Source organism: Myodes glareolus, chromosome 21, assembly GCF_982192425.1.
Source record: "Myodes glareolus chromosome 21, mMyoGla1.1, whole genome shotgun sequence".
NCBI classification, from domain to species: Eukaryota; Metazoa; Chordata; class Mammalia; order Rodentia; family Cricetidae; genus Myodes; species Myodes glareolus.
In genome coordinates this window covers 52,729,564-52,751,965 of record NC_142046.1, presented here as the reverse complement: position 1 = coordinate 52,751,965, position 22,402 = coordinate 52,729,564, and the positions used below count along the sequence as shown (strand labels likewise).

The following is a 22,402-nucleotide window of genomic DNA, read 5'->3' as shown; positions in this document are numbered from 1 at the left end:
GAGGTAGAGACATGAAGAGATGGCTCAGTCAATCCATAAAGCATCAGCTGTACAATCTTGAGGACAGGAGTTTGGATCCCAAGAATCCACATGAAAAGCCAAGAAAGCACGGTGCTAATAACCCTCGCCCTGGGGCTCACCGGCCAGCCAGCTTTGCCAAAGCAACAAGCTTCATTTTCAACAAGAGACCCTATCTCAAAGGACAGCGGGCAACCAAGGAGAATGTATGCAGCTGACTTCTGGGCACCACACACATACACATAGAGACTTATACACATGCACACATACTCATTTTAACAAGTTAAGTATGTATACACACACACACACACACACACATACACACACACACACACACACCACACGGAAATCCTGCTTTGGGTACCAGAGAAAGGAAGTAGAACAATTTAAAAGGCAAAGTGCCCTTCATCTGGTTTTGTCATCGATCAGCGTCACAACCCTAGACAATGACTTAGAGGCATTGTTTGAACAGACAGGAACTGCAAACTTAAAGGGCAAGGGCTTGTCCTTTGCCTCTTGTCAACCAGAGCTGTGCTGAAGCCAGGAGCAGCAGCTAGGTGTCTGCCCTGGGGTGAGCCTTCAGGTGGTACCTGGGAGCATGGCTTGGGGGAAGGGGCCAGAGCCTCTGTGGGGGTGGGGGCGTGGGGGGGGATAGTGAGGCTAGTTAACCTGGCGAGCGAGCGTGCCAGCTGCAGCTGTGCACGGGCTCCCAGCGCTGTCTCTTCCACAACCGCCACCCACCACCTCGGAACTGCACAAGCAATTTTCCACAGTGCTTTTCAAAGACGGAACGGGAAGAAGCCGTTGTGACAGGAGATAAGTGTTTTTCCAAGTCTTCCTGTCCCAAACCATCTGCTCTGGAAAATCCCAGCGGAGCCAAGTGTGCCCTCCTGATTAAAGGGGAGACCACGGATAAACTTCGTCCTCTAGACAAGAATTTACGAGCTCACTCTGGCCACACTGCGGTTTTGTTTTCCTGTTATTTATGCAAAACTTTCAACCTGGCAGAGAGAAAACTTTGTTTTTTAAAAGTACGAGGGAGGCACTTACATATTGAAGGATTATAACCAGAGGGTTTCGCAGTATATTCGAAACAGGCTTTAACCTTGAGGCTGCATAAAAATCAAACACAAATTTCTTAAAAGATGCATTGTCTCGGGGGTGGGGGAGGTGGGAAACTCCCACCCTGTCCCCCAGCCCTTCAAGGACCCCACTGCCCACTGATGAGTAATTAACAGGGTCCCTTTGTCCAGCCTGCCCTTAGCCTTCCCTGTGGCCCATCAGATAAAGTGGGTCATCACAAAGCTGAGAACCAAGACTGCCCCCAGAATCACAAAGCCAACTCACCATATCCCACTAGGTGACCCGCACATGGACTTCTGGCGCAGGTCAATTCTGTTAGGGGTCACTGTGACAGTCTTCAGAATGTTAATCACTGGCCGGGATCTGAGGACAAAAGGAATGGAGAACCTAAGCCTTTTGCTATCTTGAGCATTGAGGTCATTCACACAGTAGGCAGTGTTAGCAGGAGCCCAAAGCTGCTTTTTAAACACAGGAAAAGGAATGTGTGGAGCTACAACTTCTTCCTCCACTGTGTGAACAAAGCACACAACTAATGGATAGAAACGTAACGCCGCTTAAATTACACAATATTTAAAATTGTACTATATTAAAACCCAACGGACTTGCCGGGCAGTGATGGCACACACCTTTAATCCCAGCCCTCGGAAGGCAGAGGCAGGCTGATATCTATCTGTGAGTTCGAGGCCAACCTGGTCTACAAAGCTCCAGGACAGTCAGGGCTACACAGAGAAACCCTGCCTCAAACAAACAAATAAACAAACAAAAAACCAAAAAAACCAAAAAACAAAAAACAAAAAATAGACTTACTGCATACAATATCTTCAAGCAAAAACTTTCTCCATTACAAAATACTCATAGCCAAGTAATCTTGTATGTTCTCTTCAGACATGTTATCTGTTTATGTCTCTGTTACAAATATCTACTGTCAAACATAAAAATACAGTTTCTACTAAACAGTAGATTTTTATATCAACTGTTCTCCGGGGAGGTATGTCTCATTCCTTAACATCCGGGGGGCTCCTCCTCCTATCACCAGCAGCCATGGTGACAACACCACACAGAAATCTACACTGACAGCTGACTTTCTTATGGATAAATCCCCAGCAGCAGAGCTTCAGAGTCTAAGAACGTGTGCCTTCAAAGCACTGCGTTCAGGAAGCAGAGGCAGGAAGGTTGCTGTAAGTTCAAGGTTGGTCTGTTCTATACATGTCTTTAATAAAGTAAGCGTTTTTCCCCTACAGTATCTCTGTAAACTTGAATCCTTAACCATTCCCCAGCTGCTGTGCTCCAAGCCCACAAAAATAAATAAATAAATAGCAGAAAGGAAGAAAGAAAGAAAGAAAGAAAGAAAGAAAGAAAGAAAGAAAGAAAAAAATTCTAAGTCCTACCCTTTGGCTCTGCTCATTACATGAAAACATTTTTTCTTCCCTTATGTGTTCCCTGGCTCTGGGGCAGACAAAGAAGACACCAGAGGCCTTTGGCCTGAGCCTGTCATAGCCACAAGAACACCAGTGTATGGCGCCTATGTGCTGGGGGCGGGGAGGCACGGTGGGGTGATTCTGGCTCACCTCTCACCCCTACTGCTCCCCTCCAGAACCGAGAGTGGGTATAGAGTTTCACGAGCATGAGAATCCAGTCAGTACTTTGATGAGCTTATGGTAAATACTGACATCTTGAAGAACATGCTTTTAATAGGAAACTGTCTTCCAAACCTCAGCCTTCTGGAATCAATCGACTAGTCGTTGGCGAGAATACAAGCCCCTCCATGGGGAAGGTAGGCCACCAGTATCAGGGCAAATATCCCCACACCCCCCACTTTTCCACTTTCCTTACCGATTTTATCGTCCTGTTTCTAAGGTATATTTAGACAGCTGCGGATTTCTAGGACACTAAGTAGACACATTTTTAACTTGAGGTAAAAATTTGTGTCTTTTTACTTATTGTACTTATTTATGTATTTTAAAATAAGTTGCCATATGGGGCTTTACATATTGTAGTATTAATTTGTTAATACATTGATTTCACAATATTTGAACACCCTTGGCTGTGTGTTTGCTTGAATTTCCATTTTTCGGCAGATAACACACACAGGGACACAGTATTGAGCAGGGTGGAAAATGTCTTCCCACGCACAAGGCAGTACTTACTGGCTTATCTGCCTCATGGTTAAATTGGTCTTTTACTAGCTTCTCTGAAGGACTTCTCTCAAGACTCGGGGAAACCTAGGACTTGGGACCTAGCCTTAACAGCACAATTGGGGTTCAGGCCTCACTTTCCTCATCTGTAAAATAATGCTGAGTTGGTTTTCTTGTTACCAAGATTGTGAAATCTAAAGCCATACTTAGAACAGAAAAGTCAAGGCATTAAAATAGCACTCACTTATTTAAAAGACAAAATTTCGGATATTTTAGTAGGGACAGTCAAGCTTTCTTGATACTCGAGGGCTGTGTCTCAAACTAGACCCCCAGTTCCCTTTCGATGGAAAGCTTGCTGAATGAACACTTGTAGCCTTACAGATGGTCAACCACTTTCAACACCAAGGAGTGAAACATACACAAAGGCGGTGTTTGTCGAAAACTCTCCGACTGTGCCACCAGGGAGGGTCACTGAGCCTCACAGCGGCCCACTGCAGTGGCTCAGAAGGCAATGGACGTCATGCAGCCAAGAGCATGAACCAGCACTCACGGGACACCAGTCCCTGAGCTCTTGCCACATGCTCAATTATCTGGTAAACTTAACTTGATGTAAGTTTCCTCCTTCGGCCGCATCAACAGCTCCTCTCGGGCACTCTTCTCCACTTACTTCGCTATCTCTGACAGCTTTCCAAGATCTAGCCTTTGTACCAGAAAATGATTTTGCTTTCACTATATCAAAGCATCTCTTCAAAAGTGTCCTGGGAGCCAGGTAAATGGCGAGCACCTCTACGCAAAGGGGCTGGGAGGCCCAGGGCAGAGGATTGTTGGAGTGAAGGAGTTCAAGACCAGCCTGGGCAGCATATGTGAGCACAACAGTGAGAGTCTCCTGCGCAGGGTTTCCCTCCCAGGGGCTCTGAAGGACAACTGAAGGTCAGATATAAAGGCCGTCTCTACAGGGGCCTCTCTTCTGAAGGTCAAATATAGAGGCTGTCTCTACCCTGCCTCTCTTCTGAAGGTCTAGGGCGATGGCAGGACCTAGCATACAGTTTCACTGCACCTTATGGGCCATTTTAAGAAATAAAAATGACTCTAAAGCCAAATAATTTAAAAGACAGAAGGAAACAAAACCCAAGACAAAACCCAAATAGGTGTGTTGGCACACCGCCATAATCCCAGCACCTTGGACGACGTCTCAGAAGGACTTCTGAGTGTCAGGCCAGGCTGGGTTACAGAGCAAGGCCCTGTCTCAGAAACGAAACAAATAAAAACCAACCAACAAAACCCCAAACCGATCAACCAGATAGCTCATTGTCTTTCTCTTTTAAAGCTTTTTTGAGATAGGGTCTTTCGACGTAGGCCTGACTGTTCTGGAATTCATTATGTATACCAGGCTGACTTCAAACTCACAAAGATCTGCCTGCCTCTGCCTCCTGAGTGCTGAAATTAAAAAGTTTGAGCCACCACACCTGGCTTTCAAATGGTTTGTTTTTTTAAAAAAAAAGTATATTAAATAAAAAGGTAAGATTACTTATCTACTAAAAATTAGATTTGTCTATTTAATACAGGTAAGCCTATGAGAAAATAATCTTTCAATGAATATAAAGTAATATGAACTTCTGAAAATATATGTGTTAATGCAAATGTTTGCTAGCCTGTACCTTATAAACTTTTTTATTTTAAAAATATCATATAGGGATGTACAAAATGCTCCCTATTACACTGTTTTTAAGATATGATCTACATTTCCCATCAATTTTAAGGATTAATTCAGCATGTTCATTAACAGGCTATTATTGAGTCATACTTAATACATATTAAGTGGCACGTATGTAGAAACCAGAGGACAATTAATGGGTTTGATTCTCTCCTACCCAGGGACGGACCTCAGGTTGCCAGACTTGGTGGCAACTGCCTTGACCCACTGAGTCAGCTAGCAGGCCTAATTTTTATATATTATTTTAAAAACTTGTATCCCTAGTTGGCCTGGAATCAACCTCCCAAGTCCTGAGGTTACAGGCATGAACCATCATGCCTGAATAGACATAAAATTTTTACAAACCAGATCAGGCAATGCCTGTGGTCTTTTACTGATCCTAAAACTCAAACCCGTTAAGCTATTCTGAGGGAGATCGGGATATTTGGAGAATATTTAGGAACCTGATTTTCTACAAAGGAATTAACCATTATCAGTAAGAACAATAGCAACAAAACCCCAAGAATCTTTTATTTGAAAATCAAATTTTCTAAAACAATGACCGCCAGCAGTGTTAGAGACACGGGGAAAGGAGACCCCAAGCTCCCCCTGCCCCTTCTGCGCGTGCGTGCGTGCGTGTGAGGCGGTCTCTCCATGAACCTGAATCAAGTCTTCAGGTGCACACAGTAACTCCACTTTCAGAGATTCCGTGTACGGAGCTGGTGTGGGGCACACACCAGGAAGACACGCTGCAGAAACTTCCTGTCAGGGAATAACAACCCATACAATGGTGCTTACCACTGCTTTCTGTACCATGGGTTGGAGGGACAGAAGCACTTAAAACTACCGACAATAGGGTAGATAAAACTCCAACCCTTTTAGCCACAGCTAAGTACTGAGTGGCAGGCACAAGTCTCCTGAGACCACACACGGACCAAAGCACGTTACAAACACTCTGGGCATTAGGAAGTATTTATGTATGAACATGGGACGTAGATAAAAATCCATCTTTCAGAGCTAAAGAGTAGAAGGTAAAACCAACTGAAACAAAAGGGGGGAAACATGGTAAATAACAAGAGATTTTCTTCTTTAGGTGTTTTGCTTTTTCATCTAAAGGAAGGTTGTTTTTAAAAAAACCATTTTGCTTCTTCTCACGTGTGTGCGCAGATGATGTGTGCGTGTGCTGGTGTTTGTGCATGTGGAGGACCACGGCTGACTCTGAGTGACTCCTGAGAGTCCCTGATCTCTCTTCCACCTCATTCACTGAGGCAGGGTCTTTGACAAAACCCAGAGCTACTGATAGGTAGTCTCACTAGCTCGCTGGCTCCGGGATTCCTTCCTGGACTGGGATTGCAGGAGATCACCACACATGGCTGGTTCTGCTGGGCGAGCGCCACGAATCCCTTCGTCATCTCCCCAAGTCTCTCACAAAGGCGTGAAAGAGACAAAACCTTCCATTAATTCTGACACATTTTTACTCCAAATTAGTTGAACATTAGCAAGATTACACAATCTTTATCATATAACCCATCAAAAGAAAAGTCTTCAAATTCAAACAAATCCTTCGCCCCAAGAAGTCACAACATTAGTGTAAGATCATTTTGGAGCTTGCTTAACAGAAGTCAAAGACAGCAACACACCTGAAAATCGTTACGGAGTCTGAGAGGGAACCGACAGCAACATCAGGGTAGGAATTCCTATCGAGGTCCATGTTTCCGGCGATCGAATAGCCAAAGTAAGGTGAGGTACCTTCAAGAACCTGAAACACACAGGGCCTTAGCGTAAACACGGGGCCAACTAAGTGAGCTGGCCATCTGCACTTTGGGTTAGGAATGAAGCTCAGTGGAGAACCCTTCCCCAGCATGGACAAGACGGTGAGTGAGAGCCCTGGACCCCAAGCAGAGGAAAGGAAAATAAAACAAAGAAAAGCTTATTCTGAGTCAAAATTTCAGTTCTTATAAAAATTATAATATATTATAAATGTATAGTATCTATTACTTCATACAATTTTTAAAAGCCATCCGAGTCACACAATATCCCAAAGGATAAAAGCTTATTTTGTTTATTAAATTAATCAGTGTAGCTTAAAACCAAATCTAACTGCCCACCAAAAAGTCTTATTTTCAAAACCAGTCATAACTTTTGGGGTCCCAATTCTCCGGGTAATTATGATCTTCTACTTTGTTTGCCCAGTTCCAATTGTAGTAAGTACGCCGCTGAGGGAAGCGGAGCAGGCCGCCCCCTCCCACTCCCAGCTTAGAAGAGTCCACTTTGCTCTGGCTTACACTGATTTCCCAGCTAAGATATTCTACAGTTGAAACAAGCAGGTCCCTGCATCTGTGTGAGTGTGCCAAAGTCATCTTCCCGTGATACTCTGCAATTCACTGGGCTTGAGAGATTTGGTTCAGTGGCTAAGAGCACAAACCGCTCTCCCAGAGGACCCTAGTACCATTCCCAGCACCCACTTCAAACGTCTACTGTAACTCTAGTTCCAGGGGATCTGACACCTTTAGCTTCCTGAAGCATTCTTGGTCACCTGTGCATGTGCGTGCGTGCACGCACACACACGCACACACACATTTTACAAACATATATAATTAAAAGTAAATGTTTTAAAATTCATACTATTGGACAGGGCTGGAGAGATGGCTCAGAGGTTAAGAGCACTGGCTGCTCTTTCAGAGGACCCAGGTTCAATTTCCAGCACCTACATGGTGGCTCACAGCTGTCTGTAACTTCCGTTCCAGGGGATCTGATGCCCTCACACAGACATACATGCAGGCAAAATACGAATGCATATAAAATAAAAATAATTAAATTATTAAAAGTTCATACTATTGTATACTTGGAACTGAAATACACGTGAAAATGTACTTAAACCTACATAGTACACTACTAGGCAAAAAACTGAGAGTATCATAGCGAGGGATCTGCTTACCTGTGTTGGCTTGGTATTTATGCCACTTGGGGATCCGTGATAGATAAAAACCTTCCCCAGATCATCATAGGGAGCTCCAACAGCAATATCTGTTGACATCACATTTAAAAACAAAAAAAAAAATCATTTAAAAACTCCAGTGTCTCAAAGATGCCACAAACACTCATTAGTCTACCCCTACCATAGTTGATCTATGACAGTAATAACCACGTCAGTCACGAGCTCCTACCCACCTGGAAAGCCATCTTGATTAATGTCTCCGATATTTTTGACCGAAATTCCAAACATAGAATCTTTGGTCCCATTAAGACGAATTGGCTTCACGTTATTCCATCTGCCTTGCTGGTTAATGTAGACATACACTGCACCCCCAACTTCACCATCCCTGTCAAAATACTGGGGGGCTCCGATAACTATATCTTGCCACCTACAAACATAATGAAGGAAAGAGGTGGGAACCACTGCCGAAAATGCCAGGGCTGAGGGAAATGACCACCAGCACAATACAAAGGGCCTCAAATCAAGAATTTGCATCTCGTCAATTAAAATACTTAACAGAAGATCCCTAATAAGCCAAGGAAAATAGCGAGGGTAGCAATTCAAAGGCAGTTTCTAGAGTCAGAGCCACAGCCCAAGAGGACCACCAGCAAGGGTCTGCTATTCCAGCACTATTTCCGGCTGGCACCAAGAGGTCTGAGTCCTCTATGCACTGATGCGGTCACCGCTTCCTATTTTCTGTCAGACATTCTGGAGGCTCCAATAGCCCCCACACTCAACACCACACAACAGTCATGTAGCTAATGCTACTTTCTGAATGGTTTTGTTTTTCAAATTTAAATTCTCAAGAAACAGTGATGCCCAAACACAAGGGAAAAACATAACATCTAAAAGGTAACCCAGTGCCACAGAGAGGATAATGAATGTCGGCTGTGATGAAGACGTGACCGGACGGTAAGCTTCTGAATCAACCAACCTGTAGTGAGTGTTTCTCTAGACCTACAGAAGCCGGTCAGCAGCAACATGAGCCGCATATGATAACCAAAGACTCGCTTACCCATCTGCGTTGAGGTCCACCACCGCCACATCATAGCCAAATGAAGAAGCCAGGCCTTCTCCGTCGAATATATACTCGGGGAGAAGATGCGCGGACTTCATGTCTCTTTTGAGCAAGACTACAGCTCCGCTGTGATTGGCTCGTGGAGCACCAGACACAAAAGTGATGTCATCTTTAGACACAATACCCTTCCCTGAGTCCAATGAAAAGCCTAGGAAAACAAAACATAGTCTCGCACATCGATCCTGTACTGGGGGGACAACCCAACCCCTCGCCTCCTGGCCCTCCCGTCTACTTGCACGTTTACCACAGGAGTCAGAGCGCTAATGGAAAGACAGAAGGACAAACTCACAGCTATTTTACTGCTTTCTATGGATATCTGGACTTTTAAAGAACAATTTTATGCTATTTAGTATTTGGATAGCTGGAACTATGGAGAAGCATTCAAACTTTGGCCAAGGAAGAGCGAGCTAGACCCCGAAGTCACCTGGGGATGCCGTATACACTCATTACTGAGGGGTCTGCGCTGACTGCAGTTTACATGAAGAGCACCTCCCCTTGCCAGTCTATTGGCAATCAGGTAAGAAGAAATGTTAATACTGCTACCACACCCTGGGGAGCATCTAATTGTTTTGGATCAACTCAGTTCTCAGACACACGCATGCAAAAAAAAAAAAAAAAAAAAAAAAAAGAAAAGGAAAAAGAAAAAGAAAATCCATGCATGATGATTCACAGTTATTTGAGAATCTCACATCAACAATAGAGGTGAGTCAGGTATCACTTGGATCAGTTACATACTGTCCAAAGGGTAGGCAACATTGGAATGTCCAATTGTCACGCATGAAGCAGCTTATAAACACTGTGATTTGCTAGAAAAGCAAACAGAATTACCCATTGCCAAAACTCCTCAAATTAGTCAGCCTCTCTCCATATATATATATAAACGTGGCAAAGGCAGAGACCATAAAGTCACCCCTTTTATTGGGTTTTATTTCTAAAAAGCGTCACCACTACTGTTGCAGTTCTCAAATTGTGAGGTGAATTGAAAACATGATGAGGCCCCCAAGTTTAGAGCAAGGCAATATAATTGAGCCCAGTGCTGAAAACCACCTGGCAGCTGAGCTCGACCACGGCATGCTTTTTGTATGTGTTTTATTTGAAATGAAATAGATTTATGCTCTGTATGAATCAAAAAAAATTTTTTTAAATGACCATGACCAAGGCAATTTATTTGTCATCTCAGAGGTCACAAACCTAGGTAGCTATTCATCCTCACATCAGGGGATGTGTCAGGCCGCTCCCTGGGAGGCCGTGTTTTATAAACAAACTGATCAGGATCTGTATAGGAAATGCTGGTCAAAAACAGCAGGCCTGTACACATGCACGGGACAGGAGAGATTGGAGAAAAACAGTTACGCTTAGTAAGAGGCAGGGCCGCGCTCCTCGCTAGCTTTCATAGGCATATCATTTTAGACTCTCCATGCCCACTGATCTTTTAAAATGAGACCCTCACAGCACCCATCAGCAAAATATAACAGCACACACTTGGCTTCTTTCTCAGACATCTACTTTTAGGGAAACCCATTCTGAAAGAGGTAAAGGTGTTTGAAGAAACAAACAAAGCCCTTCCCATCTCCCTGTGCTCTACCAGTGGCTGTGTTTATAAACCCCAAGGGCATCTGAAAGATCAAACTATGGGTGTATTCGCCAGAGAAATGAAGCACAACCCATCATAAAATAATCCCTAAATAGCACATGTGAAAAACAGAAGCTGCTGGTTAATATATGCCCAAGGAAAATATTGGTTTGTTGCTATTTTCCTTGCATGGAAATCCTTTCTTGTCCTGCAAGGCCACTAACAAACCTCATGCACCCAGTTGCTGTCCAGACCTATCACTTCCATGAATATTTCTCTCTTGGTTGGGGAATTATTAACGGTGTGACCTTGAACTAGCAAATTAAGCTCCTTCGGTAAACACAGGTAGGAGTGACAACCTCTACCAGTACACTGAACAGAGTACCTGACTCACACACGACAGGTGTTTAATAAGTAGCTGCTATAAATGTTCTGTTCTACGCTGTCTTATCAAGTTTGTACAGGGGGTGGGAATGGTGCATGAATTGGAAAGGGTTGCTTTTTCTTAATAAACAGTTCATGTGTATTTACACAATTAGAATAACTTACATGCATGTTTACTTTAGCATACTATTCAGAATTATTTACTTATTCTATATCTGCTTTTTTTTCCTTTTTATTTAACCTTCCATTGTTCCGGTAATAACTCTCTAGTACATGCGTGTTTTGCCCCCACATCATTTTTAAAAATAGGTTACTATGTAGGTTTAGAAGATTTTTTACATTTTTCCAAGAAATGTACAGTAATTATTCTTTATGTCAACTCACACCAAGAATTAAAGCTTTTAAAAGCCTTTGTGTAATTACCATAATGTGCAGGAATAATTTAGGACACCATTAGTAATGCAAACAAGCCTTGGGAGTTAAGGAACCGGCACTTAGATACAATCCGGGTGTCCTCCAAGCCATGTTAGCAGTCCTGGTTGGCCTCATCTGGGGAGCCCTGTGCCACCCACTGGGCCCTCTGACATGGAGTCCCCGTGCAGTCGCAGGGCCAGGCCTTAGAGAGTGGCAGTCGCCAAGGAAGGACCTGGAAGTCCTGACCTGCCACTTAAAAGTAACTTTGCAAGTGGAACTCTTAAGTGTGCATCTAAAAGAAGCCCTGAAGGGAGAGGAAGGACCACTTTGCAGACAATGAACACCCAGGCATTTCCTCAGGGCTTCATGGAGGGTCTGCTGCAGGTTCCAATGGCTGCCACCAGCTCAGGAGACACAGCCCCTTTGCAAAAGGGATAATTTCCAGGTAATGGCAGGTTCTCCCTGGCTTTGCGGAAGCTCAGGCCAGAGGAGCCAGCCAGCAGGCAGTCAGCTGCCACAGCACCAAACTGTCAAGCTGGACGTGCGCCCAGGCCCCTGGCTCCCACCTGGCCTGCTCTCAGTCTGTGGGCCCTCGGAGGGAGAGTCGCGCAGAGTCTGAGAGGGCCAGTATGGGGCCTCTGCTCGCTCCTACCTAGGTAACTGTTAGCAGGAACAGGCACGAGACTTTCATCATGGTCAGTCTCTCCACCAACTTCATAGGGCCCATCTTCAAAGATGTTCATGTCAAAAAAAGTGTTATTCTTTTGCTCTACACGAACAATGCCTAAAGGAATGAAATGGAAAACAACAACAACAACAACAAAAAATGAAGATGAAATAAAATAAAATAGATGGCTCCTAAGAAACACCCCTCGCGTTACCAGGACAACAGAAATTGGAGGAGACAGACATGGAAGAGGTGATGTTGAGATTGCTCAACACGGGCATGCGAGCTCTTCTGTGAAAGAGACTTGCTCTAGGAATCTAGGAATGACCCACACATTTATGAACTATCTTTAAAGCACCAGGAAACTAGATGAAACATGGAATGTTTGCTTAGTCAACAAAAATCAGTAGAAACCTAAATATGAATGACATGAACTTGAAATAAATGATTATTTTGTTTTCTTTGAACCTATCAGGTTTCCTTTTCTGTAAGCACAGTGAAGTTAATATATCCATCTGTTCTTCAAGCTGCTTTAACCAAAATTTCATCTTTTGAAAATTCTATAGCTCCTAAAAATATTTTAGTCCTATTAAAACCCAAATAACGATATAACTTTTCAAAAGTGACATTTCGCCAGGCGGTGGTGGCACACACCTTTAATCCCAGCACTTGGGAGGCAGAGGCAGGCGAATCTCTGTGTGTTCGAGGCTAGCCTGGTCTACAGAGCTAATTCTAGGACAGGCTCCAAAACTACAGAGAAATCCTGTCTCAAAAAACTAAAAAGAAAAGTGACATTTTACTGGGTGATGGTGGTGCTTGCCTTGAGTCCCAGCACTCAGTAGGCAGAGGCAGGCGGATCTCTATGATGCCAGCCTGGTCTACAGAGCAAGTTGCAGGACAGCCAGGACTGTTAATGTTCTCCCTGTGTTGGGGAGAAAACAAACAAACAAACAAAAAGCAAAACAACAAAACATGTCATTTCAAGTCAGTGTTGCTAAGAATAAAACTCTTTCTAAATACAAAATGTTCTTTCAATGAGGTCAAAATAGTCTGAAGTGTTTGGCTCTATGAAAGACGCTGCCAGAGACAGAGACAAAGGAAATAACTTCCATGTCACAAGGAATGCTACACAGAAGGCTCTCAAGAACCATTTTCAATAAGAGTTGAATTTGTGTGTGTGTGAGAGAGAGACACTGGAAAGGGATTGAGCCCAGCACCTCACACACACACTACGCAAATGCTATCACTGGGCTACATCCCTTCTCTTTTCAAAATTAATTGCTTTAAAAGAATTCTTTTCACACACACACATGCACGCATGCTCGCGCATGGCGCATGCATGCATGCATGCATGCTCACACAACTGAAGGTGCCAGCAAGAGTTCAGAAGAGTTCACTGGATCCCCTGCAGGTGAAGATGCCCAGTGTGTGTGCTGGGAATGTTCTCTGCAAGACATGTGCCTGTATGTGCTCCTAAGCACTGGGCCATCCTCAGCTCCTACCCCAACCCCACCACCGCGCTTTCTCCTGAGACAAGCCCTTCATCAAGTGTCAAAGCTAGCCTTGAAATTTTGATTTTCAAGCCTCAACCTTCCATGTAGTCATCTTTTCCTGACTTATGGAAATATAATTTATTTTTATTTCTCAAAAAGTTTTATTTCCAAACAATCATGAATTCTCTCCATCGTGGATTAAAGCTAGGTTACTTTGTGATATAGCAGTTTGCCATATACCTCATTAATTTTTTCAGAGAAACTTAGGTTTATTAAAGGAGTTGACCAGACTCATCTGATCACGAAACATGGGTCGTTTTCCCTCTTCTTTCCCTGTCTCCTTTTCACACAATAACACTGCCAACCAACCTTACCTCAAATTGCCTCTAATTTTTTGTCTCAAAACCCCAATCTGCCAGTCATCTTTTCTTTTAGCTTACCATGTTATTAGCATAACATGACCTTCTAAGATAATACACAATGGGATGCCCATGCCAACACAGTTCTTTGTGTTTACCATTATACCAACTCAGTGTTCACATCACTGGCTTAAAACGAACAGTTTTTCAAGTAACAAACATAAAACAGCAAAATATATATATTAATTACTATATTCTTAGAGAAAAAAATCAATCCTAAAGCATTTGCGTTGCTGTTAAAATTCACAGTGGAGATTTTAATATTGCACCCACTTTTATAAACACCTTATAGCCCACTTAAAATGTACTAAATCATGGGGCTTATTTTAGGGATTTTATTGACATTTTAATGTGTTTCTGTAAATGCAGGTGCCATACCTTTCCAGTTGTAAGTGCCCGGGGCTCCAAACACAATGTAATGGAAGTCTTTAGTGAAAGTGGCGGCTACGCCTTGCTGACAAGAGCCGAACTTTTCATGGCCTCTCAGTCGGCCGTCACAGAAACTCCAGTCCCCCCCATCCATGTCGTCCTCAATCTTGAGATTCTGACTCAGGACGTAGCACCTCCCGAAGATGTCCCTGGACTCCTGCTTGGTGTTCACGTGCTGCCTCTTTTCATAGCGATGAGCGCATGTCTGCAAACGGGTACAAACGGCAAGGCCTTGCTATTTAAACCTTCGCAAAACTGGGCCGCCTAGCAATATAGCAATAATAATAATAATAATAATTAATAATAATAGTAATAATAAAGAGTTGGTTCTTTTCATTTGTTTGTTTTTTTCAAGACAGGGTTTCTCTGTAGCTTTGGAGCCTGCCCCGGAACTAGCTCTTGTAGACCAGGCTGACTTCGAACTCACAGAGATCCGCCTGCCTCTGCCTCCCAAGTGCTGGGATTAAAGGGGGAGACAATAATCTCCGTTTTCTAGAGGATCTTCATGCTGCCTCCTACGTAACCCACTCTAGTGTCTGGAGACAGTACCTCTAAGTTCATTTCACTTACTGTCCCTGTGTAAGAATCAGTGTTCATCAAGATTTTCGTTTTTCCTAAGTTTCTGTATAAGCTTTGTCATAGCAACTAGACTGGGAAAGAAAGGCAAGAAAAGATGACCACATTCCAACCGGAAGCGCTTCCAGGCCAGTCTACCCAACAAGCTGCCTCCTATCTGAAGAGGGTAGGGGTGAATGAGAAAAAAAACCAATGTTACTGTTCATGATCATTCTCACGGTTGGCAATAATTTTGTCTATAAAACCCAAAAAGTTCTCAGAGCAAAAACTGTCTACTTGGCTTTGCTCTTTTAGTCTGAGGAGCAGCTAGTCTCAGGGATATTCAAAACATCTTTATCAAGTTCTTTGGCTCTGGAAGTTTTAAAGACATACGGGTTGCTGGACCAACTCACAGTCTAGCAGCCCTCACGGGAGAAGTCAAGGTTTGGCTTGTTCTCAGAGGTAAACTGGGGCAGGGGTTCTGTGTTTTGTTCACTGCTGTAAGCCCATAATCAGCACCGAGGAGGGCGCCCCGTAACCGGCACCCAGGAGGGTGCCCCATAACTAGCATCTAGGAGAGTGCCCCATAACCAGCACCAAGAAGGGTATCCCGTAACCAGCACTGAGGAGGGCGCCTCATAACCAGCACCGAGGAGGGCGCCTCATAACCAGCACCAAGGAGGGCACCCCATAACCGGCACGCAGATGGGTGCCCCATAACCAGCATCGAGGAGGGTGCCCCGTAACCGGCACCGAGAGGGAGCCCTTTCCCACACTCACCACCACTTTGCCTCCTGGACCCTGACTCTGGACGGTGACACCCATCCACTGATCTTCCTTGCTTTCTGACATGGGATCAGCTGCAGGAAGTAACATGGGTTATGTAGACAGTTAGTGTGCCTGAACGACTGGACAGCTATCCAAACCCACACAGTAACAACACCAAACCAAAAAACCCAATAAGAAGCCGTTTTCAAACGGCCTGGGCTCCAAGTCTAGCGACTCAGGAAATTCAGTTACTCCAGATCAATTTCTTATCACAAGGAAACAGAAACAGTTGAGTGAATCTTTCGTAAAGATTCTGTAAGAAGACATTTGAAAAATGTGTAACTGAGATGGAGCCAACCCCACAGCTGCTCTTTGACGCAGCAGCGGCATCTAAACTAGCAGAGAGTGGGCTCTTCTCTGGCCACCCCCCCCCCCCGATTCAATGTGACAGCGCAAACGATTCTCTTCTTGGTGGGGAAGAGGGAGAGGGGGAGAAAACACACAGAAATACCACCATGCGCTCACTGCAGTATCAGCTGCAATCTACTAACCCCTTATTTTTGCCTTTCTAAACAAGAAGCAAAATGTCAGGAGAATGTCTAGATACTAAGATTCCCGGTAACAGTTTGCCTTTTCTTTATTTCTATATCTCTATTTTTAAGCTTTTTTTTAACTTTTCTGTGATTAACACATAATATCTCATAATCGGAAGACCAGCACGCTGTTCCTAAAGGATACAGACAAGAATGTAAGCATGAGCCTGCGTGTCTACTTAGGCCAATAATCAAATTGGGTTTCTCAGAAGCTTCTCGGAACACTAATGGCTCTGCTCAATCTACGGGAAACCAGGTGAATTAGCTGGTGACACACCTGGACTCCATTATGGCATCTTCTCGCTATGCGGAGGCATCTAAAATGGGGTATTAAAATAAGAGGGAAATAGCCCTGTCTTTCGGAGTTACTGGTTTTAGCTGGGTAAGAGTCTGGTGTTTCAGAGACCTTTCCGTGGAACAGCGACAGTGTATGGGACTCAACGGCAGAACGTGTGACACTTCCAACACCCCATGTGGGGAAACGGTCACACCACATGACTAATAAGTATATCCATTTCCGGTTCTGGCTGCTCTTAAAGTTTTTCGAAAATTATCTTGAATGGACTCTATCATGGTCTTTAGGAAAGATATTATTCAAGCTGGTCAGTTCTCATTTTGGAGTAGTCTCATATTTAAATCCTTTTCAGGACCAGAGAGGCAATCTGGGGGCAGAGTGGTCACTTAGGATCCACAGGCACCGAGTTAGAGCCCTAGCATTACAAAAACAAACAAAATAAACACATGAATCAAATTAACAATAAATAAAAATAGACAAAAACAGTATTTCCCCTAAATATTTTAACAGCAGGTGATGTTTTGACTGCTTAAATACATGATAGGCATGTTTAATTTTCTTCACAGCTGTGAACTGAATTTTGCAACCATCTCAACATACCACTAGGTGGCAACATAAACACGCCATTTCAGTTATCCCAGATTAAACAAAGGTAGCAAACTGGCCCACTTCCGTGTGGCTTAGGAAAGTATTTTCAGGGCAAATAAAAGCGGTTCTTTCTGTAAGAATAAATTCTCGGGACTCCTGTCCTTGTGGTTCCTGGCCAGCACAGCACGGTACATACAGGTAGGCTGGTCAAATGAACAAGGGAGAGAGCAGAACACACCGTCATTATCAAACTCAATTCGTGTGCAAGGTCCCCGAGAGGTGATGTCGCAGCTGTACAGGCCCCCTGTTCTGTTCGCCCTCTGCAGCGGAAGTGCTTCTGCCCGAGGGGCCCCCACAAGCAGCCTGGAGATAAAACAGAAAGAATTTAGAGACTTACACATACTATACTTTCAGCCAGACCCCAGAGCTATGAGCGTTATTCTCTGCCATGCAGCTGAGGAGCTGGGGACAAAAAAACACTCTTGCAGCACAGGAAGCAAAGCCTCGCAGCTGAGGTACGATGATACCCAATATCCACAAAGGGAGAGCGAGCCTGTCTCTCCCAGAACCGGCTGCGGTAGCTGGGTGAGATTCCAGTGTCCGAAGACACGCTTCACGGAACAAGCACAGAACACGAACCGCAGCCGAATAATTCACACTCTCAACTTGGGTGGGAAGCAGCCATCCTGGTGCATCTGTAAGTACATGCTGCTTTTCAACGCGAGCCCTGAGATACCTCTGACTACACCTGGCTTTGCAGCGGCTGATCTACAGATTCAGAATCCAACTCTCATCAGAAGCCTAACTCAACGACTCCTGCAACCGGTCTCGTCCCTTATTTTTCTTCCTCAGCCTTATTGAGGATATGACTGACAAGCAGAAACCACCTTCACTTAAAGGGCAATACTTGATGTTTCGCCTCACAGGTACCCAGTACAAGCTCTGCCCTATCACCCAGGATGTGGGATGAAAAGGCAGCTTCCCTCTCACCCCAGATTTCCCAAGGAGCAGCTCCTAAGTCAACCTCACGACCCTCAGTTCTGCTATTTCACCCCCCGAGAGGGGCTGGCCCAACATCAAGTTTACAACCTCTGGGGTCTGCTTGACGAAGGAACACACAGTGCGAGAGACAGAGAGAAAGAGCACACACCTGACCACGAGGAGAAGTAAAGGCTGGAGGTTGGGGTTATGAGGCTGGGAGTGGAAAACATGGCTGGGAACAGAAGCCAATACAAACAACAGACCCCGTGAAGAGAGCGCAAGCCACACTTGGCCGCAAGAAGCCTGCAGAGCCAGGTGCAGAAGGAACAAAACAAGCATCCCCCCCCTCCCACCTCTTCCTAGCTGGGATGGATCCCAGAACAGGAGCCAATGCGCTAGCGGATACACTGCTGCAGGTGCAATCAGAGTGAAGGGAATCACATCCGCCCAGGAGAATAATGGTGGCTTCTGTGGGGACAACCGGCTGCCCTTCCTCCCACAGCCCCAGACAGCTGGCACTGCCAGTTTCTACCTACAAGTCTATCCTAGACCCGAAAAGGCAGCACAGCACACACCAAGGCACAGAACCAAAAGCGAAGACTTAGCAACTGTTCCAGGTTCTTAGAATTTCTCAATCAATCGGGGGTATGGGGCAGGCCAAGCTGCAGGGGTCTGTAAGGACCTACCGCGTATTGTATCTATCTGAGTAATGTTGTCCCAGCTCCTGGGAGCTCCAACAAAGACCTGAGAGACGAGAGGCTTAGAATGTGGTGAACAGGTTTAGATGCTTGCCAGATGGGATGGCGCCCACGCTACGGAGCAGGAGAAGCAAGCAATGAGTTGAGCCACAGGCACAGATGAAGCTAGGAGTCTGCACTCTCGGATTTGATAGGAAATGGAGGTTGAGTATGAACCCTTTGGGTTTCACAGCTAGGTGCCAGTCAGGACAAAACCACCCAGCCACGACACTGATCCTTCAGAATGCTTCCCAAGGGGCAAAGCTCAGCACCGGAAAAGTTTAAAAGTGGGCTGAAAGAGCCAACTTATACCGACGGCACACTGAAATAAAACCCGCTCCATATACTCAACAGGCTGAGGGGAGAAAGAACCCAGGCCCAACCACAGCCGGTGGGTAAAGGTAACCAACCGCCAAGCGGAGGATCTGAAGGGCAGCTCAGCCGACCTGGACTGTTTTCCCCTCCTCTCTAACCACTTCCTCTTACACACACCCAAGAAGGCTGCTAAGTGTGGCAGGTAGGCTGCTTCCTGTTTACCCCCGCTGCTCCTCTTCAGTTCAGGGCTGACTCCTTCAACAACTCTGCCTCCATCCAGGGCGCATAAGGGATGACCTCCTGCTCACACTCAGGTGTGGGAGCGCCTGATCCATAACGTAAGCAGCTCATAAAAGGACGTGGAGGCAGAGGCAACAAGTGGACAATTCTCTGTGGAAGGAGTGTCACCAGGAAGTGACAGGGGAGGCAGAACAGCACAGGCAGACTGGCTTTGCTTCCAGGGAAGGAGCTGGACCCGTGGTTCTCATCCTGCCTATTGCTGCGACCCTTTAATACAGTTCCTCATGTTATGGCGACCCCCTCCGCCCCGTTAAGTTATTTTCACTGCTACTTCATAACTGTAATGCTGCTACTGTTATGAATCATAATGCAAATGCCTAATGCACAGGATATCTGATGCGCGACCCCTGTGAAAAGGTCCTTGGAGCCCCCCTCAAAAAGGGATGGAAAAGGGGGTGGCGATCCACAGGTTGAGAGCCGCTAGGCTAGAAGCTGTAGGGGTGATGTGAGCAGTCTGGGTGTGAGTGGAGCTGGAGGTGAAGGGCCTGCTGAGGAGACTGGCTCAGGGGAGAGGTATCAGGACGTCCTACAAAACCTCAGGAGACAGCCATCTCTTGAGCCTTTCTGGGCTCCGACAGCGGAGAGAACTCCAAGGTTTCCTGCACTGTGAAAAGCCGTAGCGAGGCTGGAGAGATGGCTCAGGGGCTAGCACGCTGCGCACTGTCTATCCTTCCAGGGGAGCCAGAGTTCCAAGTCCAGCACCAAATCAACCGTCTGCAACTTCAGCTCCAGGGGATCCAAAGCTGGTCTCTGGCCTCCATGGGCACTTGCACACACGAGGCTTACACACATATGACACACACAGAAACAACAACACACTGTGGAGGCTGCTCCGTGCCTTCAGCCACCGGTTATCTCCAACCCTTCTCTCCTTCATCCGTGGAAGGGGACACGCGTGGGACAGAGGAGGAAGTGGACTGCATAGAAGGAAGAAGGAAGGAGCAGAGCTGTTGGAGGTATTAAAGACGAATCTGAAGAGAAACCACAAAATAAGAGATGTATGTCTATGGAGGCTAATGCGGCCTGAAACGAAGCTCTGCCTGCATGGGTCCCGTAAGCATTCTAGCCCCATTTCGGATGCATCCTGGGAGAGATGGAGAAGGAGGGCACGGGGGGGGGGGGGGGGGGGGGGGGGGGGGGCTGACCCCGCAGTGATTACTGGGAGGCTGCAGGAGGGAGCGCTCGTCAGCAGAGGGCGCTCTCTGCGTCGCTCCGTATTTCAAGGCTGCAGCACGCTACTCCCATGCAATGGGTCCCCAAAACTCATGAGTACAGTCGCCCCAACTGGCGGAGGCTTCATTTCCGCAATCGCCCTGCCTGGTTCAGAAATTAGCAAAAGAGGTTAATCTTAATCCCTCTTGGAATCAACTTTAAACGTAGAAGGTCACAGTTCATTAGCTGAGGCTAGGTCCGCGAAGAACAAATATACGAGCAAAACTAGACCAGTATGCAAACAAAGACACCAGGGGACAACCGTCTACTGCTAATCTAAGTCATTTTAGGTCACAGTGTGGGTTAAGCACGTGTTGATTCTTGAGCTGCCAGGTGCCTGTAGGTGTCAGAGGGATAGCCGGTTCCAATCAGCCTTTCAATCTGTGCCAAAAATCTGGCTTTTGCATTAATCCCGGCTTCCTCCCGATTTCTCCCAGTAAAGGCTTGGGCCCCAGGCTGCCCTGACGGTTCAATGAGAGAACCAAGTGCTCTTTGGGCACCACCACAATGACCAAGTCAACTCCAAGGGCCAGGGCTGCAGGCGTCAGCGCTGCTCAGATTCTCTATAGGAACAGCTCTGCCTTCAGACAGACAGGCTGAAGCCGGGGGTGGGGGGGTGGGGTGGGAGTGGGGAAGTGAGTCAGCCTTGCAGGGAGGAGGGAAGTGGTGGAAACTGACAGACCAGCACCCAGAAGTCTATTCCTGTATTGGGTCCAAAGAAGGAAAGACTACAAACACGGTGCAAGTTTAGTTTGGCACTAGGAAGTCACTTTTCAAACTGCTTTGCCCCAGAACCCGTAGATGGCTAATTCTACTGGGTTTTACTATTTTCCCCCTTTCTTGAGGGGAGGTAGGTGGGTGTTTCAGAGTTTTGAGACACGATTGTCCTCTACCATCTTCTTCCCTTAGCCTCCCAGGGATGGATTAGATTTGAGCCACCATGGTCACCTTCTACCAAAGTTCTAAAGCTGTGTTGAAATAACTCCCTGAAGATTTCAACATACTGGGAAACTTGGAAAGACAAGACTCAAGTAAAGAGATGGCTCAGTGGTTAATCACACTGGCTGCTTTTCCAAAAGGACCCATGTTTGGTTCCCAGGACCCACACTGGTGGCTCACAACCATCCATAACTCCAGTTCTAGGGAACCCAATGCCCTCTTCTAACATCCAAAGACACCAGGCACACACATATTACACAGGAAGACAAAACACTCATACACATAAAAATTAACTAAAATTAAAAGAAAAACTTAAAATAAGATGTAAAACCACAGTAAGAAATAAACTTTGTCATAATGAAAGGCAATGTCAAAAAGCATGGCAGTATCTCAGAATATGACGTAAGTCAAGGTCTCCAGGAGATTACAGGCAAAGGGCTCTGGCCCCACTACCATGGTTTGAACAAGCTATTCTAAAACCCAAGTGAGCCACACGGCCACTTGTATTCACAAGCCCCCCAACAACAGCCGGCCTACTTTCGTACAACTGTTACAATCAAGTGTGCTAAACACTGGGGTTCTCTTTAAACTTTAAAGACGATTGCAGCTTTGCTTCATTGTCTTTGGCAATAATTCATTTCCTTAAGGATTAAAGATTGTGCCTCTAGCTACTCAACTCTGTCTTGGGAAATGTGAACTTCTGCTTCATTAGAACAAGGGCACTATTATTGCTTAATTGAAAACACAGCCTTCTCG

The 22,402-nt window shown here is 45.5% G+C and overlaps 1 protein-coding gene across 2 annotated transcripts in view; it reads right to left on the bottom strand.

Moving 5' to 3' along the window:
* The window catches only part of Itga6 (integrin subunit alpha 6), a 65,855-nt gene that overhangs the window by 20,652 nt on the left and 22,801 nt on the right, over positions 1-22,402 (bottom strand). For both annotated transcript variants that reach the window (XM_048425770.3, XM_048425769.3), the window contains exons 2-11: positions 17,401-17,525; positions 15,699-15,778; positions 14,313-14,568; positions 12,008-12,139; positions 8,922-9,132; positions 8,101-8,294; positions 7,868-7,956; positions 6,570-6,688; positions 1,366-1,464; positions 1,069-1,130 (exon numbers count right to left, since the gene is read on the bottom strand). In XM_048425770.3, coding sequence (XP_048281727.3) covers positions 1,069-1,130; positions 1,366-1,464; positions 6,570-6,688; positions 7,868-7,956; positions 8,101-8,294; positions 8,922-9,132; positions 12,008-12,139; positions 14,313-14,568; positions 15,699-15,778; positions 17,401-17,525 — 1,367 coding nt within the window. The remainder of the gene's footprint in view (positions 1-1,068; positions 1,131-1,365; positions 1,465-6,569; positions 6,689-7,867; positions 7,957-8,100; positions 8,295-8,921; positions 9,133-12,007; positions 12,140-14,312; positions 14,569-15,698; positions 15,779-17,400; positions 17,526-22,402) is intronic.